The sequence below is a fragment of the Montipora foliosa genome, chromosome 1 (assembly GCF_036669935.1).
Source record: "Montipora foliosa isolate CH-2021 chromosome 1, ASM3666993v2, whole genome shotgun sequence".
NCBI classification, from domain to species: Eukaryota; Metazoa; Cnidaria; class Anthozoa; order Scleractinia; family Acroporidae; genus Montipora; species Montipora foliosa.
This window is the reverse complement of record NC_090869.1, coordinates 42,733,844-42,755,074: the sequence shown is the minus strand read 5'-3', so window position 1 is coordinate 42,755,074 and position 21,231 is coordinate 42,733,844. Positions and strand designations below refer to the sequence as shown.

Here is a 21,231-nt window from a genome sequence, read left to right as displayed (position 1 = left end):
ATTCACTGTGCTCAGGTTCAGCATTATCATCTTAAATTTCCTGGGGTCATGCTACGTCGACTCTCTATGAGCCGGACACCTCTCTAACACAGACAGGTGAGGCCGGTCCCGATGGTGTCCGTCTTAGAGAGAGTTGACTGTATAATAAAAATATTATCATCATATTTATCAGAAATGTTATTTTCATCAAAATTATCAGTTGATTTTATATTATAAAAAGTTAAATCACAATTAATAAAATGGCAACAAATACTAATACAATTTGGAATAAATTTTTTTTCAATTTTATGTTTTAACATATCATATATTTTTGAATAAAAAAAATCTCTAATCAATACATTCTCAAAAATAATTTCATAATTTACATACAGAAAATAATTTTATATATTTGTCAAATCCTGTTAAAATCATCACTATATCCTTTCCATTTCACTAAAGCTAGTTTCTTCTTATAATCTCTTCGAATGACTTCATTATTTAGATCCTTCATTTTCTAAGTTATTGGATTAGTGTATTGTATTTTATCAACTGTAAATCCTTCTTCTGTCCAATTTGGAGCATAACCTTTATCAAATGTTTTTCTTTTATACTTTGATATTCAAACCTTATCACCAATTTTGAATTTTGGTTTCTGTTTTGATGTTTCATATCACCGTATAAATTGAAAAACACTATTCTTAAAGTTGCCCGTACAAATTATTTTAAATATTCATTTTTTCATAGATAAATTCATGATTGGAACTCTTTGCCTTCTAAAGTAATGTCATCTCCTAGCCTTCAGTTATTTAAAGTACGTTTCACTGACCAAGTACCTCCACTCATAATTTACCTTAAAATACTAGGCATAGTGTCTTTAACATAAGTTTATGCATTACTAGGCATCTACGTTTGTAATTTATAGTTTAATTTATTGTCTCTTCATATATATTTATATATTAATTAATTATTATTATTATTAATTATTTTTTTTGGAGGGAATGTCCATCCCGTCTAGCATTTTTGTATTTTTGTTCGCTTGTATTTGTTAGTATTAGTCCATTTGTATCAGTTATGTATGGTTACGAACTGTGATTAAGGATTAAAGATTAAAGATCGTGAACTGTTTCCACATTTTATTTTTAATTGTCTATGCCATCTTTTAACTACACTAGATTTTTCCTCATTTTCTGTTGAATAGAGTGTTATTTTATTCTTAGTTAAGAGTTCTTTTACATGTTTGTTATAAAACTCTGTGCCTTTATTTGTCCATAGATAATCTGGTTTTCTACCTTCTTTTAATATGGTCTTGAATGCCTCAGCAACGGATTCACCTTTTTTATCTTTCAATGATATAATCCGCCCATATTTACTAAAAACATCTATCACCATAAGAAAATACTTGTATCCTTTATTCCATTTGCTGAATTGTTGCATTTCAACTAAGTCTGCAGCCCATATCAATATGATTTACAATATCTCTTCTAGTTTTGAATTTTCTCTTGATTGGTTTGTGTAATTCATTCACTAATTGTTGAGCTGTGATGAAAAACCAACGTTTCGACGCATCCTGCGTAATTTTCAAGGTAGGTTAGAAAAAAGTCAGAAATGAATAAATTTAAAACAACACAAAAACAACCAAAGAATTAGCTGCAAAAACAAGTAAAAAAACTTGCTAAAAAAGCTTTAACAAAAGGATCTGAAAAAGTTGGTGATTTTGCTGGTCAATGGGTTGGCGATAAAATAGTTGGTATTTTAAAGGCAAAAATAAGCAAAATACGCCTGTTGTACCAAACAAAAAAGTAAATTTTACAATGGAAGATAGCATAATTCCAATAGATATGAAGTCTGAAATTCAATCAATATTTTTTTTGTACAGTACTGTGCAAAAGTAGTGAGAGCGACTTTCGACGAATTTCGAGACATTTTGCCACTTTTCGACGAAAACCAGCGATTTTTGGAAAGAAACGAAATATCGACGAACTTTCGACGAATTTTCGAAAGCGCTTGACACTTTCGAAATTTTGAAATTGTATGCGAATGTTCCAGTGAAAATTCGAACGACAATTCGAGAAGATTTGCGAAATTTCGAAGGAAATGTTTCCAAATTTCGAAGAATGCTCGAAGCGTGTTTTGAAGTTTTGATGAGTGTAGCGAATTTTCAAGAGGAACTTAACCGCATGTGGGAGTCATGTAAAATAAGCATCGGCAAACGCTGCCAAAACTTGAGAAAAAGTAGCGACAAACAAACTAGGCAAGATTAATTCGTTAGCAACTGTGTGTTTATTTTTGCACGTAATCTAAGTAGATTTCAGATTCGTTTTCTTTGTTTTTGGAATGCAATGTAAACCTTAAATAAACCAGATGATGAATCAAGGTTTGTTTCTTACGTTTACTTAGTTTTTCGAAAATTCGAAGAAACGAAAGTTCATTTCTTCGAAATTTCAAAAGCAAGAAAAGTTCGTTACTTTGAAATTTCGAAAGAGTTCGCAGCAAGGAAAGTTTGTTACTTTGAAATTTCGAAAGAATTCGCATCATTTTGACGCATTTTCTTCGAAATATCGCATTGAGCGACGCAAAATACCTCGTGAAATTTCGCCGACATATCGTCGAAAATTCACCAGAACAATAGAAGAAATTCGTCGAAATGCGCTCTCACTACTTTTGCACAGTACTGTATGTTGATAAACCAATGAAAGATATTAGAAGAAACTTTTATGGAATAATCTAATAAACATATAAAATGGGAATATTTAACGAACATGGTAAGACTAATACTTATACTCGGGGATTACCTGGTTTAAGAGGCCCTGCAGGTATAGGTTATAAATTGACTCCGGATGGAAATTATGATATGGAAAATGAAAAAATAATTAATTTAAAAGAAGGAACAGATGATTTTGATGTTTTATCAAAAGACCAAATATACGATCATATTAAATCATATGGTAATGTAAATGATTCTTTAAAAAAAGAGGGCGCTTCATTTTTTAATGGATTTTAATCGTGTTCAAGATGTAGGAAATCCTCGCAAAGGAAAAAGTGATGCTGTTCCATATGAATATTTTCAACAATGGTACATGGATTTTGATGATGATAACATAAAAATCGATGTAAAAAATCCAATTGATATGGGAAATAAAAAAATCAGTAATTTACAAAATCCAAGGTTGGGTAAAAATGATGCAATGAGCTACAAATTTTATACTGAAAATTTTGTTAAACCTGGTTTTTTAAATGATATTGATTGTAATGGTAAAAGATTTTATTATGTTGGCAGCCATACAAACGATGATCAGTTAATAACAGGATTAGTTGGTAATACCAAATACATCAGAAAAGACAAGACGACTGCAAATGTAGGCAACACTAAATTGTAAAAGGTTTTAAAAATCCTATATCTAACAATCATGCTGCTAACAAATCTTATGTAGACCAAAAAGTATCTCAAGCAGGGGGGTCAGTTGATTTATCACCTTATTTAAAAAAAGACGGAAGCGTGTTAATGACTAATGATTTAAACCTCAACAATAATAAAATAATTAATGTAAAAAATGCATCTGATGATTCAGATGCTGTAAATTCTCAGCAACTAAACAAACGTTTTTCAAGTGTTTCTTTCGTTTCGGAACAATTACATCTGAAAATAAATGGTAGTAAGGCCTTGACCGGAAATTTTAATCTTAATAATCACAAAATCACTAATTTAGCAGAAGGAACTGAAAATAGTGACTCTATCAATAAACACCAACTTGAAACCAGTTTGGCTCAAAAAGCTGATAAAACTGAGCTTAGTGATTATCTTCCAAAAGACGGTTCTTTTGCCATGACAGGAGAGTTAAGCTTGGGTTTAAATCCACTCTTCAACGTCCCTAATCCAAAATATCCAACCAACGTAAATAAAAGGTATGTTGATAATGGTCTAAACAGTAAAATATATAAAACATTATCAAGCAATCTTGATTTGAATAACAACAAAATAACTAATTTGAAAAAAGCAACACAAAATAAAGATGCTATTAATTTGGACCAATTAAATAAAAGCGCTTCAGTAATTTCTGCAATTACAGAAAGATAATTTTTGAAAACAGATGGTACAAATTTAAATTCAAATTTCTCTGTTAACAATAAAAAAATTACAGATATCGCTTTACCATCAGATGATAATGATGCTAGTAATAAAAAATATACTGATCAGAAAATTGGTGAATCACATATTAGGAGTCATGAAAATAGAACAAACGTACTAAAATATGTTATGGATGATGGTGAAATGACAGTTGATTATGGCATTAAAGACGCTAATTTAATTAATTTTAATGAAATGCCTCATAAAGTAAAAAAATTGCTTTTATTATGAAAGTTCAAAAAAACACAAGATGGTTCAAACTTGTTCAAAGGAAGATTTGATTTTAACTTGTTTAAACTAATTTGAGATAATTTTAGCAACAGTTACACTATTGCTTTCGAAATATATTTTGAACGATTTCCTTTTACCGAGATGGAGTTTAATAGTGTAAAACTTAGTTTTGAAGCAATAAATATGAATATAGATTATCGTGCTACAAAAAAAGTAAATTCTGATTACAAATATTATCGTCCGATATTACTTCTTTCTCCAAATGGTTCAAGTAAAAGCATTCAAAGAAGATTATTTATAAATTTTCACGCTAATTATGATAAGGACAGTCCTCCTTTTTTTCCGATTTATGTATTGATTTATGGCATAAAAGATGAAGCATTAAACAATATTGATATTTCAATTTATGATTTCAAAAAATATTATGAAATCAGTTCTCTCACGTATTTTAAAAAGCATATGCCTATTGATATGAATAATCGACCAATAATTAATCTTGGAGATGCAGCTGGTTTTAAAGATGCTTTATCAAAATCATCATTATCTTCGTTATTAAAAACTTGTACCTTTTTGGTACTATAAAAAAAGCACATTTATTCGTAATGTTTATGAATGTAAACAACAATATGAGCTGAATAAAACATTATCATTATCATTATCATTATCAGTAATGTATTTATTTCCAGTGGTGTAAAAATCAATTTTGATTCTATAAATATCAAGACAATTACTTTGTTTAATGAAGGAAAATATATCAATAAAAACAATACAATCCAACTAAATTATAAAGATTTAGGCAGCGGTAATTTTAGATCCTATCAAATAAGATTTCGGTTTACTGCTCTACCTACAAAGTTGGTTATTAATAGAGTTGTAAACATTTTATCAATTAATCTCAGTAACACTGTTGATATTAAATTTAAACTCGTTTATCAAGTAGTTGGCATGTAAATAATATAATATAATAATAAATAATGCCTTACATTTTAGATGAAAATGGTAATTTTGCTTTGGATAAAGAGGGCAATAAATTAGAATTTACAGTTGAGTATTTCAATGATGACACCAATCCATTTATCAATAATAAAACAGAACTACTTATCAACGATAATGGTCATCTTGACACAGAAGATCGTCATTTAGTAATCAAAGATGGCAATGCTAATAATCATGCAATCAGTAAAAGCCAGCTTGATGCAGCTATTACTAATCTCCAACAACAAATAACATTGTTACAAAATCAGATAAGAAATAGTGGAAACAGAGAATAATTGTATAATGTATATACATAATATGAGTGAAAAAATATTCAATTTAAATCACATAAGCAAAAATCTATCAGATGAAAAAATTAAAGAAATAAAGGATTTTTATAAATATTATCACAACAAATTTTGGTGTTATAAGAAATCATTTCAACATTTTAAACAAATGCATATGATTTGTTAATCTTGTTTCTGTATCTTTGATTGTATCAGGAACTATAGCTGGTAGTATTACATTACATCCAATTATTTTAGGATCAATATCAGGATCTGGGGTTTTATTACAAACTTTTTCAGAAATAAAAAAAATACAAAAGAAAAATTGAAATGTGTTGTTTTGCTTATCAATCATATTTAGAATTAATGATTGATTTGCGTAATCGTCTTCGAGGAATTAATTTTAATGGAAAAGAATTATTAAATAAATTCAGTATTATTGATGAAACAATAATCAATTTATGTCCAATAGCAGATAAATATGAGAAGTAATATAATAAAATAATTCATAGTTTAATCAACAAACAAAGCTGATTCCAATATTTCTCATAATCACTTTTTGGATTTAGTAATTGGGATATCAAATTTCAAATTCCAGTGATTAAACAATTTGTTAATAATATATTTGATTGATATTATCCTTCTTCTCTCTTTGTTAACTTGTGGTAAAACCTTGTTTATTTGATCAAATGTCTTACAAACACGGTTTATTATATCTCTTGATATTGGTAATTTATTTTTGAGTTCTATATCTGATAATACAGTCTGAATATGGTATTTCCTGATATAAATACTTTTTTTTCGTTATTTTATACATATTTTCATAAAAATCTATGTACTTATTTTTATAAAATTCGTAATATATTTTACCAAAAATAATACAAATCATTTGATAATCTATTTCAGATATTTCTTGTCCACAACAATGTGTTTTTTGATTATTTTCATTGTTTATTTCTTGTATTTTTACACCACAAAAAGGACACACGACATATTGTTTTAAAACTAATTCTTTGTTATCTAATTTTTAACAAATCATAATATAATATAAACAGAAAAACATTTTTTTAAAGGTTTATATAATGTATAATTATTACGACTATTTATATTCCAAGCTGCTTTCAATATTTATTTCATACAGATTTTGATGATATTAATTGGTATAGCGAAGTTTTAGATCAAGATTATATTTTTTAATTAGATAATTATGATTATGATTACTTTTTGTTTGATTGTTATTAAGCAGAGTTTGTATATCATTTATTCAATGTAAAAAACATTAAACAAATGATATATACAGTACCATGCAAAAGTAAGTTGACAGTCTTGACTTGATCCTCGCGAGAATCAAGGATTGAGAATCGAGTCGAGGATCGAGACTCGATTCACTCGAAACCAAACTCCATCCTCGACACTCAATTTGCGCAAAATCACCGACGCGAAACCTTGTCAATTATTCACACTCGATTCAACTTTTGCGAAAGCATTACTCCTCGATTAAATAACAACAGGAACTGTTTATTAAGAAAACGAGGTAGCGGCTATCGTTCCTGTGAGTTCTCTCTTCAAACTCCAATCTTATATCGTGGATTTAAAATATATAAAAGCAAAACAGTGAGCTTTACCGTGCGATGGATTCATTGTGAATCGAATGTAAATTTCCAAAGTAAACATTGAGAAATATTTGCATACGGCACGCCCACCAAGTAATGCAACGATTCATGTATTTTTAAATGCAATGATCTGAAGGAAAATTATAGTGACGGTCGAATCTCAGTGCTAGACTTGTTCACTGTTATCAGGTTTCATTCTTTGAAAAACAAAAACCATAGTCACAGGAATTATCAATCAATCAATCAATCAATTCTTTATTTGATAAAGCAGGTTAAAATTACAAAAATTACAAAGTAATAGTTGCATCGGCAGCTATCAGCTGATGTGGACCTGCTATGTAAAACTATTTAGAATATATGAAATAAAATATAGACTAAGACAATTACAATTACAATTACTCCATATGCCCAATCACAAAAAGGCTGAAGCATCGAAATACTACGAGTGGTATCACTTCTCGGTGTTGATTTCTTTAGGAAAATTAACATATATTACTTTAGAAGATATACATGGTCGTATTGGGATGGTAAAAAGGGAGTTTGATGACTTGAGAAAAACGCAAACCGTTTAAGTATGCTCTCAATCGCTTGCTCCTCGGAAAGTAAGACATGACATATTAGTGGCAAATCAATATCAAACTATGACACTTTTATTTTCAAAATAACTCAAAGGGTTTATACTGTGACGGTTTCAAAATACACGTTAATCTGAAATTAACTTACACGTGTACTTTGACAAATGCAAAATTTGCAATTATTCTACTCTATAGATAAAAATAAAATTTCACAACAAAGGCACTCAATATAGCTAAGTTGTTGGGTAGATCGTGCTCTCGATTAGAAGCCTACAACGTAAACTTCAAATACCGCTCCGGTCGGATGGTGTCGAAGACTGTTTACAATCCGTGTGATTGTTGAGTATGCTTCGATCATACGGCCGAAGAATAATTACATGTACATGTGTCTCCTCCCAAATCGCACAGAATAGTGTCGTTTGTTGTGATTTTTTCTCCATTTCATCAACCGGATTCGAAAGAGGACTATACTCGCTCGGTTTTTTGCATTATTCCCGAACAAAATTCTCCAAGAAAATTTTGGCAGGCTTTTCTTTCCTTCATATTCCCAGTTGTATGTGCTATTAATCTATCGAGGAATAAGTCAAGCGACCAGCTCATTAAATTCTCGATTCCTTTGACTCGATTCTCGACTCAATTCTCGACTCGATTCTCGATTGTCAATCCTCGATCCTTGCGAGAATCGAGGATCAAGGATCAAGTCAAGAATCGAGACTCAAAAGAGACTGTCAACTTACTTTTGCACGGTACTGTAAATCTGAATGATAAAGTTTACTTATAAAGTTTACTAATAAAGTTTACTGCTAAAGTTTACTCATAAAGTTTATCAACAAAACTATCTTCAATATCATTTAAACACACTTCATTTTTTTTAAACATATAGATTAATTTTTTAGTGAAATTTTTATTTGAATTTTTAACAAAACACTAATTTTGAATCCCAAGGTCAAATTCAACACAAATTTCAATGCAAGATCGCAAGGTCAAATTTGAACACATTAAAAATGAGCTCATACCCCCAACTACTATCCTACTACTTTCACATGCCTCATTGATGACAAAACAGGAATCGAATGCACCTCATTAATTCTTGATTACTGCTAGTTTTATAAATAATCAACAAACCCAGGCAAGTCAAGGAAGCCCTCGAATAAGTGGGCCAAGAAGTTTCCATGCTTTACAGTGTACATTTTTGCTTGCAAGCTGGCAGGTACAGGTTTTTCTCCTACCTTACCTAGTTTACTTTAATTTGGAGGCAAACAGAAACTACTGAAGCCAAAACTAAATTTCTTCTTGTCTGTAGCTAGCAGTTGGCTACTATTAGTGTTGAGTCTGGGATGATAATTTTGTAATTTGTATTGAATAGCACAAAAAAGTAACGATTTTATGTTCACTCTTACGGAGAGGGAAGTCTGTACTGTTATCACCAATGCTGTTTAATGATACTCCATAGGGAGGGACACTTTGATTCAGGTACAACAAACAGTTCGTAGCACAAATCAAAACTCCACCTGCACAGAAAAGGTAAACAAAATATTTAAAAGCATGTTGAAGTTAACTACTATTTTATTTTTCAAGTGAAGCTATGACCCTTGCAGTTATGAATGCAATTTTAGCAATTGGGTAAAGAAGCCTGAAACCTGTGTGACGCTTAGGAGCAAGGATGGCACAGTTGGTTAGTGCGCGACCTTGGTGCAAAAGGTCCTGAGTTTGATTCCCAGATCTCGCATTCTTGTTTCGACTTCTTTCCTTTCCGTGTAGCTAAGTAGCGTTAAATACCCGTAAAACGGAGCACTGATGGAGAGGGGGGAGTAAACTGAGCGCACCGTCGACCTCAGGTTTGTCAGTTGAATTACTGTTACGAGTTATCGACGTTAAATATGGTTACTTTACTTTACTTTGCTCCAACGTCGACGTTCATAACTGTGAGGATCATAGCTTCACTTGATTTCATGTCTGCAGTTCAATATATGATCCATCTCATAAATATCATTTCACCAATTATTTTATTTTTAGCAAGCAAATTACTTTCATTTCTTATTGCCAAATTTTCATTGCCATTCAGGAATTACAATGTATCCCTTCCTTTTCCAAATAGGTTAAAAATGTTACCAAATTGGGTCAAATGTCTCTTATAACTTCAATAGAGTACCATACATTTGATTGTATCAGTGTTTACAGTTTTTTCTATGGGTGATTTTGTTGGTAATACATCAAGCTACACATTGTATTGTATCATCAGAATTAAAATGTTTGTGAATGGTCCAAACTCACCAATTGGCTTAGGAACAGCAAGAACTTGACTGCAGTCAAATGGCAGATTATTTAAAGACCAAACAACTGGATGAGTTCGCTGAGATAAGTTCAAAGAAACAGCAATCAAGGCACAGGTGTCGTGCCGCATGGCCAAACGACTAGGAAATAAAAAGGTTAATTAGATATTTTGTTGGCCACATGATAACTATAATTTTAAATTTTAAACAAGAAAGTAGGATACATGCTAGAGTAATAATCTGAAAAGGTTGGGCATAAAGATGTGGGCAGTGTACATGTTGCCATGAGCAGGTAGTTATTTAAGCAATAGAGGACATTTTCCATGTTGCCATAGCCTCATCTAAACATGAGGGTGAGTTGGGAGAATTCGAGACAGTTATGCAGTCGGACAGTTGAAGGATGTGTGACATAACCAACAAAACTGCCAACTAAACAAGCCACTCTCTATAACACAAGTACATCATTGCAAATCTCAATTTGGGACAAAACATTCTTACAGTTTAAGTGCTGTCAGCACAACTCACCCTGGCCATGTTTGCAAGGGTTCATAAAGAAGCAGTAAGGTCGGTTCATAGTAACCATGAAGAAATTGGACATCAATTATGTTACACAATTTATCAAGAATGTCTTTTAAGTTAATTGTGTAGCTCGGCAACAGAGGTGACCGGTCTCCACTGCAAGACAAAAAATAAAATAAAATAGTTATAACTAAAAGCTTATATGCCCACCAAGATGGGGCATTCCTAAACACAGGAACGGAACGGAATATAACAGAATAACACCGGAATATGCCAGAATGAGGCAGAATAGCACTGGGATGAAATGAAATGAACAAAAATGGTACTGAAATACCCGAATGAGGCGGAATGACACCCAAATTTCAACTTGCTGCCCAGTGTTTACCTTCCCAGAGTCAGGTATTTGTACCCATTCAAAACAACCTTGAACTCTATTTACAGCATAATAACTCTACATTGGGTAGGATTCGCAAAGCTGTGAAAAAAGTAACCTTTAAGTTTAAAAATCTACAATGTATCACTGGCGTGATTGTTTGCAAAACTAGAATTACTGCAAGTTCTGTGAAGTCAAATGAAAACTGTTCGTATTGTCTCAAATACGCCTTTATTGACCTAAAACAGAACTCACAAGAATTTAATTCAGGACTGTTGGGGGGGGGGGGGGGGTGAAATATCAATAATAACACCACAATTTCTTTGCCTTAAGGGCCCACGGACGGATTTTTCGAACGTTGCTAGGGAAGTGAAATGTTACTTCCGGTGACTAAGGTCATCATAATTAAACTAAGCTGACCAGAAAACCCATTTACAAGCAAAAATCACCACACAAACTGTTGTTTGCATCGCGCTCGTTCTCAGATCAACTGCGCATGCGTAAATGAAATGACTTCTGGTTTGAGAAAAACCTAAATTTCCGGAAGTCTTTATGTTGAATTATTTTTTTTTCATATGGCATTTTTCACCTTCAAATACAGAATATAGGTAAGCATTGATTTTTTCAAATCTTTTTTGAAAATTTTATGGGCATTTCAGTATCGTTTATCTCTCTAAAAAGAAAATTTTTCAAAATAAAAGGAAAACCATGCTTGGCTGGATGCAAAAACGAATACAAATTATGAAACCACTGATTAAATACCCAAATTGTGTAAGATGTAGACAAATTTAAAGTTTTCTTTCATTGGTCACGTGACCACGGGCGTGGCATAATGATGTCATATTTAGGGTCATTGGTTTACAAAAGTTGGAAACTGACCAAAACAATGCCAAATTCTCTCAAATGAGTTAACTATTACATCCTCAGCAACGCACCCCAAAAAATACGTCAGTAGGCCCTTGAGCACTGTAGCTGGTTTTCCGCAAAAAACTCTGTTTGTCAATACTGAATTCCCTGTGTAAACTTTTTTTGAAGAAATTAATCATTTGAAAATCCATTTGAAGCCGAAAGGCCTTCCAAAATATTAAAGTTATCAAATTATTCCAAACTGACTACAGAGAAGGTTCACAATGTAATTACAGTTCAAAGCACACCATTAGACTTCAAATTTGAAATTTGAACCTTCCACTTGCTCAGAGCAAAGTGCCAATCAAAAACGCAACAGTGTGTGACAATATTGAAAAAAGGCTCACAAACGAACATCCAGCTTCACTGTAAGTATAGATGCTTATTTATTGTTCCATAATGTTCAAAAATTAATTGGCTTTAGAGAAACACAAAAGTGGTTTTCTTACTCTGAAACCTACAGTGTAGTAAAACAAGCTTAAAATACATGAAGCTCAGAAAAAAAATGCACAATTTGCATGGTTTTTCACACAATAGTCCTTCCTTATTGCATAATCTGCCCTTACAATTTTGCACAATTTCTGTTTTTTAATTGCACCCTTTCAGAAGGCCCATAAAAAGTTGACAGGCATTCTGCAATTACTTATTTTCAGCTTCAGTAACTTACTCTATCATTAACATGAAGGTGTCTATGTTGTACTTCAAATTTTTTCTTGGTTTAAAATTTTTCAAACCAGTTCAATTTTGATTTTTCTTTGTCTAATATTCATTATCATAACCTGAAACAAAGGAAAATCAAAATTGAACTGGTTTAAAAAAATCTGAACCAGGAAAGAATTTGAACCACAACATAACATCTACAGTTATGTACCTTCCAGTAAAGGAAACATCTTGCTCTTCCAGCATGCCTTCTTGTCTGAATGGTAGAACGACAAGGTGAGTACCATAAATCAACATAACAGAACAACGACGTTCAGGATCCACACGCACCATAGGAGGTCGGAAATACTCCTGATTATTTCCCTGTGAAAGAACCAAATACTGTTATACAACATTTTTATTGTCTTTATTCACTTCTCACCAACTTTATACAGTCGCGTAGACTGTAATTTCTTTTATAGGTAAATCAAACATGCTCACACAAAAAAAGTTGTTCCAGTGTTTTAAAAATTAATATCAAAATGCAATGGCCACCTTGTGAGCCATCGTAAACTGGTATTGTTGCACCACACGCAGAGTAACCCTAAGGATGCGAGAGCGTGTGACATCACTTTATTTGAGACAGTTGTAATGGCTGATTCAACTGTTCGAGTAAAATGTTCCATAAAAACTTCAAATTGTGAAGTTTCTTTATGATAATCCATTTTATGAACAGGCAGATACATGTAATGTAACGTTCATTCACCTACATGTACTATTTTCTGCATTGTCCCGAGTGATTTGAAGGGATTTTGGGACACTTCATCTTTCCCCTTCTGGTGTGACGCATTGTCACATACAATACAACATGACTGAAGCTCCCTGTCGAGTGCCACCAGTCAAAAAGCTAAGATTGATAATTTTTGTCTCTCTTGGGGGAAATCTGCGCTTTTTGATAGACTGTATTCGTAAATTGAAGCCAAGAAATTATTCTTTTGTCTTGTGCTAATCATCCTCGTTAGCCTCACTTTTGAGCAAAAATTCTTTCGAATTTAGTTTGTGCTAATGAGGCTGGTGAGGATGATTAGCATTAAGACAAAAGAATTATTACTTAGCCGCCATTTATAAATATGGTCTATTGGTGAATTTGATTTTGATCAAATTCCAATGATTAATGTGTCCCGATCATATAGCGATGGCAAAAACCTGGGAGGCTGGGAGGCGAGCAAACTTAGTGGGAGAAATTCGGCTAAATTTTGGGGGCACTCAGCCATGAGCGGTCTTGGAAGCTGCACACCTTGTCTATTTATAACTTATTACATACATACCGAGATTTTACGCGCCAAAAAGCATTGAGATAAAAATAGTCTCTTCACGCTAGAGAAGCCAGCTGATTGGTCATATCATTTTTTTCACTAGTGAAAAACGACGTATCAACGCTCTAATTGGCTATATCATAATTCTCACTAGTGAACAAAACCATGTCGCTTGCTCGCCACTCCGAGATTTTACGCGCCAAAAAGCATTGAGATAAAAATAGTCTCTTCACGCTAGAGAAGCCAGCTGATTGGTCATATCATTTTTTTCACTAGTGAAAAACGACGTATCAACGCTCTAATTGGCTATATCATAATTCTCACTAGTGAACAAAACCATGTCGCTTGCTCGCCACTCCTCTTGACTGACAAATAGCACATTTCTATGAGCTTAGGCGCATTTTCACTTTAGAAAAATGGCTTCAAATCAGACTAACCGTTTTCAGAGTCTAGATTCATCAGTAGAAGAGTTCATAGACGGACAGGAAAAGGAAAACACCAAGAAAAAGAGCAAACACGATGTTGCTCTGTTCCACGAATTTCTTGTTTTGAAAGGCGAGACGAGACAAATGGATGAATTGACTCCTCAAGAGCTGAACAAGTTTCTCAGCGAGTTCCTTATAATGGTTCACAAAAAAAGAAGACAACGAGGAATACGAGCCTAATTCCTTAAGGGAATTCTTCGCTAGCCAATCCATTTACATACAGAAATTAGAGTTTCAAAACAGATTTCTATTAGACAAGAGACATGGGAGTAGAATTTAAATAAGAAGATTTCTCTTTGAAATGTTCAGTTTGTAAGTTGCTTACTGCATTTGCTATCAAGCGCGGAGCAAGTCAACAATTAGAAATTACCGTAATTTTTCAGTTTTTGCTACTCGTATTGAACGTTTCAGAAATTCTTTTTTCCCATCCGCTATTGCTTTATGGAACCAACTCAGTACAGAGATACGAAATATTGAGTCAATAGGGTCTTTTAAAAAGAATTGAAAATTTATTTCAATATAGTGCCTTATAATATCCTGTTTGACTTTTCAATAGATAGATATTCCTCAGTATTACACACTCGCCTGTGGCTTGATGCATGTGCACTTAACTATTATTTGTTTAGAATAGGTAAAAAAGTTTCTCCAGCCTGTCTTTGTGGAGCCGATCATGAGACTGTTAAACACTATTTTGATCAAATGCCCGTTTTATGCTGCCTTAAGATCTCACCTGCTCACCTGTGCTGCGACTCTTTTTGCTGAAAAGTGGTCAAATATTTCCGATTCAACGTTATTGAATAGTTTTTTAAATGGTTCATCTCTTTTGACATTAGATAAGAACAAGGAATTGTTTTTTCAATTGCAAAGATTTATTATTGAAAGTAAGCGTTTCAAGAAAGGTGATTAACACTTTTGACCTCTTTTCAGCATTTTCATTTTCGTAATTGTCGGGCCCTTATGCATTCTTTATTAATGTAAAATTTATTTAGAAGTGAGCCCCCTAGATGAGCAAAGTGTATGCTCTTGAGGCAAACTTCTTTAAATAAATATGTTTAAATAAAAATAATAATAATAATAATAAAAAGACCAAACACAATGTTGCTCTGTTCCACGAATTTCTTGTTTTGAAAGGTGAGACGAGACAAATGGATGAATTGACTCCTCAAGAGCTGAACAAGTTTCTCAGCGAGTTCCTTATAACGAACAACGAAGAATACAAGCCTAATTCCTTAAGGGAATTCTTTGCTAGCTTTGAGCGCCATTTGAAGAAAAAAAAACTATGCCTTTAACGGCAGTTTTGCTTGATAATTCAGATGTAAAGTATTTTACAAGGAAGCCATTTCAGTGCAACTCTCACACTGTGAGGCAGCTTGACAGTGCGTTGTTTTCCTTTGAAAGAAAATAAAGATATGTTTATCTTTGAGTTCTGTTCACTTATGAATCTCGGTATGTATTATTATAATAAATAAGTTATTTCACAGTTAGTTCGCTTGTACGATTTTTATTCACTTGTTGTGTAAAACAAACGAATGAGCGCAGCAACCGTGAAATAACCTATAAGTATGTGATGATGCGTTGGATCTGAAGGGGAAAAAAACCCATCAAATCACTCGGGACAATGCAGAAAATAGTCGGTGAGGGAACTTTATCTGTGGGATGTAAAAGAACCCGCACACTTGTCGCAAAGAGTAGGGCATGTAGTTCCCGGTGTTGTGGTCTGTGGATCATGGTTGGGAGGGTAAATACAGATCTCCATTTAAACCAGCTATGCTGAACTGGAATTTCTGTATAAATAATGTATATAAGTAAATAAGTAAATAAGTAAATAAATAAATAAATAAATATGGTTGTCCACAAAATGGATTAATTTTTCATAAAGAAACGTCTCAAGTTGAAGTTTTTATGGAACAACTGTCTCAAATAATGTGACATCACATGCTCTCACATCCTTAGCTAGGGTTGTCTGCCTGTGGTTGCACACACAAAAAAAAGACAGCCATTATAGCAATTTAAGAAAGTCAAGTTTTGACTGACATGTACACTGTATCTGAAAGACCTGACCTAAATAAAATCTGACGTATTGTACAGTAATAAAAATGTATTTCATGTTTTTCACAATGTGCAAGTGGGCGGAATTCGGCGAATCCCGCAAACTGACTGGCTCTAGGAGCGGACAGAATATTTCTATCTTGCCCGCCAACCCAGCTGGAATCCTAGCCCTGGTTGCGTGAGCTTGCATAATGACCTTAAATTTCCATTTTTTGACACCAGTCCATTTACATACAGAAGTTAGTGTTTCAAAACAGATTTCTATTAGACAAGAGGCATGGGAGTAGAATTTAAATAAGAATATTTCTCTTTGAAATGTTCAGTTTGTAAGTTGCTTACTGCATTTGCTATCAAGCACGGAGCAAGTCAACAATTAGAAAAGTGATTTCAGAGAGGAAAAGAGAGAGAGGAAAAAATAAGTAAGTTATTTACCAGCTAAGGGTTGGTCCACATAGTGCAAAACTGTGACTGGGGTCTTGAAAATGCTGCCCGAGGCCGGAGACCAAGGTTAGCTTTTTCAAGACCTCAGTCACAGTTTTTCGCTACACGGACCTCCCGGCTGGCAAATAACATACATGTATATAATAAATTATTATAATAAACCTCTTGTGGTACAATTCAATGCCAGTTGAAATTTGCTCTGTTTGAATTAAAAAGTACAATCTGACACCTTGATTAACATTTGGGGGAATAATATAGGTAAAGGACAACGAATTAATGAACCCAACTAAGATTGCTTCACAGTGATACCAACCTTAATCTTGTCGTCTTCAAAGAAATGCAAACTTCTTGTTTTCAAGTCATGGGTGCCAGCATCATAATCAACTATAGCAAGCTAATAAGAAAGTACCAACTCTCAAAAAAGTGACAAACTATTAAAATTTAAAATAGTTTTGTCAGGTCTAAACAATCCACTGTTAATAATACAAATAATTCACTAATTGTAATAATAAAATCAATTGCTGTAAACCACAGCATGTAACATGTACTAGGATGAATGTCCAAATCCATTACAGCCTGAGTGAAATGGGGCCAGTGCTACAGACAGAATTTCAGCAGTCTACATGATATGAAACAAGATGGAAATCTATCCTGGAAGGGGGAAGTACGGTAAAATGGCGGTTCTTTGAAAACTCATGGAAGCTTCACTAATCTACCAGATAAAATTAATTAAGTTAGGTTGTTTACATGTAGCTACAGCATACATTGTGGTAGGGATTTTTACTTGCTAAACTAGACCTGTAAAGCCCTGTATTTTAATGACTGTGGACCAATTCTTTTCTAAGACTTAAAGAGCTTGTTACCAGTTGTCTGAGAATCTACAATGATGGGGTACCTTAGCATCCTTAAAGCTCATTAACAGTGAGTCCCTTGCATTTCCTGCAAGTTTCACAGCTTGAAGACACTCTATGTTACCAAACAAAGAGTACTGGCTGAGTAGTTCTAGCTTCCTTCTCTTGGCAGAATTTTCTAAAATGAATGTCAAAGATACAATGTAAGAGTGTACATCTCAGCTTTGGTCAAACAATATGTTATACTGTACATGTATACATTGTATATGTGACCCTTCACGCGAAAAGGGCGCTTATGAAAATTTTATGATGATGCCGATTTCATGGCAGACAACCGTGAAATTATATAAAGCAAGCTGAACTTCCGTGAAATTCCTTTAAAACAGCGTGAACTCGGCATGAAAATTTATCATACCACCCACCGTGAACTAGTTCACACCCGGCAGCGAAATAATTCATGCCGGGAAAAATTCACGACATGGAAAAAAAAAAGTCCTCCTCAAAATTAATTAATTTCATTATCAATATGTTGGGTTTGGATTTCGAGTGTGAAAGAACCATTGAAGTGAACCTTTTGATGATCATTAACTTTTGTCTACTATAAAGTTGACTTAACTCAAGTGAAGAAACATGCACGCCGGCGAATGGATTTTGTGAGCATGTGAGTGCTGAGCATTTTCCGGCAAGGACGAGCAGTGATCCAAACCTCTTTTCGAGATCACCAAGCAGAAAATAAATTATGAGCATTAACCTTTGGGGCAACTTGGAAAATCACAGCAACTCGCTTAATTTTTAATAGTATCTGTAGGTGCGCCAAATGGGGCGAGTAACTGCTCAAAATACACTTAAAATCCAAACCTATTACAAGTACTCTTTCCTAGAATCCGAGACTGCGAGCAGCGCGTAAATTTTATGAGAAAATCGAACAACACAGCACAAGATTTTCTGAACATTTTCGTCAAGGTTTGTATTTATTGAAGCAAAAATTAAAATCGCTTACCATTCAATAAATTGAGTCAAGAAATTGACACGTGGTATCAGAGTAATGTAACTTAAGAACCACTCCAAATTTCAGGGCTGTGCGATATTCTGAACTCAAGTTATTCATCAAAACTATATTATTTGGTATCGAAACGCTCTCTGTTAATCTTGAAGACAGTCTTGGAGACACTTCTCGTCACCTCTTGCCAGTTTTCACTGTCACACCATCATCAACACCATTCACCAAATAAAGTCAACAATCAACGAGATGAAAGAAGATGAATATTGAAAGAGTCTCTCAAAGGTTCAGGTCTGTGCGACGTTTCGTGCAGAAGATATTCGAAGAAATGTTTTACTTGAAATCAAATTTATAAGGCTTTGTATGGATACCCACAAATATGGCAGCCGGAAGCTAACAAAAACATATGTCATCGAGTTTTGCCATAAAAAGCCTGTAGCCATCATCTGAAAGCTCATAACATCTACATGTATGTGAGTACTTATTCTCATGCAAGGACTGTTCAGATTGCAAAATCTCTGTGGATAAATCACCTTTTTATCCTACGTGAAAGCATTCTTGGCCGCACAAGGGGGAAGATGCACATCGGGGGATGCCAATTTCATTGCGTATTTTTGACCAAACCGTTGATTATGCAGAATTGGGGAGCATCCCTCGTATGGTGTCGAGTGCGCTTTTGGATGCTTCCCTCTCCTCCTAAACTGATTTTTTTTTCAGTGTATTTGATTGTTTATGCTATTGGAGAAACTGTAAGCCTAAATTCGTGTCAGTCGTCATTTTCATCCAAATTATACATGTAGATCGTCGTACCAACTTCGATTTCGCCGAAAATAACGAAACGGCGGCCCATAAAAACTTAAACCTTTTCACACAAGAGGAGATACAGATACCATCATTCGATTTCCAAAGCAAAACATTGTTTATCCTTGTTTATCGCAATTTTAAATAACCAGACCACGAAATTTTCCTGTTATTCTCGATGGCATAGCAACATTCACGGCGTGAACATGAATGAGTTCACGACATGACTTCATTTATTTATTTTCACATGGTCTTCAATTTCACGCCGCAAACTTTTTCAATGAGCATAGTGAAAAGAATTGGAGCAATAGTGAACACCCCGTGAAATTTCAGTTTCACTGAGTGAAATATTAAATTCATGGTTCACTATGAAATCCATAAGCCCCCTTTTTGCGTGAAAGGTCACATACAGTGTATCATAAAATTATACAGCATGAAACAATTCACTTCACAGATTTTTTATGCCTTTGACAGGAGGCATTCCACACCCGGGGGGGAAGGGGGGGTACTTAAGAAATTTCTGGGTGGGGATGTGCCGCTGGGACCCTGGAACCCTTAGCCTATACCAGAGCTCGTTTCAGCTGGATTTTGCTATCCTATACTAAAGTAAAACTCACCAAATCACTCCTATCCTAGAGTAGCTGTTTTCCAGAAACTGAGGTCACTAGCACAGTCTAAAGCAAAGCCATAACAAAACCTTATACCACAATCACTTCTTTCTTAAAAAGGATTTATTTATACTTGTCCAGCAATGCCAAGCACTTATGTACACATTATCAAGACAATAAATTGTTTAATTTTAACCAGTATTAATACCACCGATTTCTGTCTGAATCCCAATTTTTGACAGTTAATAATATCCAGTAGCGTTTTATGATGGTCATCTATCAACGCTGTTGAGGCTGAGTCATGAAAATTTAAACTTGCCGATTTCATTTTTTTTATATTTTTGAGTAGCAATTCCTGGTTTCCTTAGTCTTGACAAAATCTTCAACCAACTGGTCAGTTTCGTGAAAAATGATACCCTATTCTAGACCCAAACGCTCTGATTTATATACCCTATGCTAGAGTAAACTGCTTGAGAACCATACCCTTCACAGCGGCACATACCTATATAGCCCATATGTGGCGGTACCCCCCCCATGGGAATCCACACTGTTGAATATTGTGATTTCATAGAATCTGTTTTAAGAAGTGCCACTTATTACTAAGAGGGACCAGACCAAAAGAGATACATGTACTACTCCAATTCAGGTTAGTTGAGACCGTGTCATTGGCTGAGTGCTACATGTATTTCACAAAACAACAGAACAAAAACCAAGTTATATTTCAAAGAAGTGGATGATAAATAAATAAATAAGTTGAAGAAATGATTTTTCGCTGATGCTGATGCTGATGATGAAGGACACTAAGAAAAATCGAGAGTGCTCCAATGCTGGAGTCGAACCTATGACCTTCTGATCACTAGTTCAAATGAGACTAATGGGAGCAAGGTCAGGTGACAATAAAATTGTCCTGCTATACTAGCTGCTGCTCTTACAAAATAAATAGGGGTCAATTATTATGACACAAAGAATCTCTTCGAAAAGGGAATCACAATTTTGATTTTCTTTTTCTATAAACCAGCAAATGGGTTTAGATTAACAGACAGGTTAGCAAGGCTGTGCTCTACTGGTGCCCGCTTGCCTGAGGCGACTAACACCAACTACATGTATAACCAAGAAATGCCAAACTCCACGTTCCAAATTTAATGCTATTTTTTTAGAAAGAATCGAAATTCGTGCGGCTGCTG

The 21,231-nt window shown here is 33.9% G+C and overlaps 1 protein-coding gene across 1 annotated transcript in view; it reads right to left on the bottom strand.

Annotated features, from left to right (window-relative positions):
- The window catches only part of LOC137999016 (cleavage and polyadenylation specificity factor subunit 1-like), an 87,299-nt gene that overhangs the window by 60,067 nt on the left and 6,001 nt on the right, over positions 1-21,231 (bottom strand). The window contains exons 3-8 of the mRNA XM_068844850.1: positions 17,683-17,816; positions 17,101-17,181; positions 12,729-12,880; positions 10,585-10,734; positions 10,061-10,200; positions 9,187-9,297 (exon numbers count right to left, since the gene is read on the bottom strand). Coding sequence (XP_068700951.1) covers positions 9,187-9,297; positions 10,061-10,200; positions 10,585-10,734; positions 12,729-12,880; positions 17,101-17,181; positions 17,683-17,816 — 768 coding nt within the window. The remainder of the gene's footprint in view (positions 1-9,186; positions 9,298-10,060; positions 10,201-10,584; positions 10,735-12,728; positions 12,881-17,100; positions 17,182-17,682; positions 17,817-21,231) is intronic.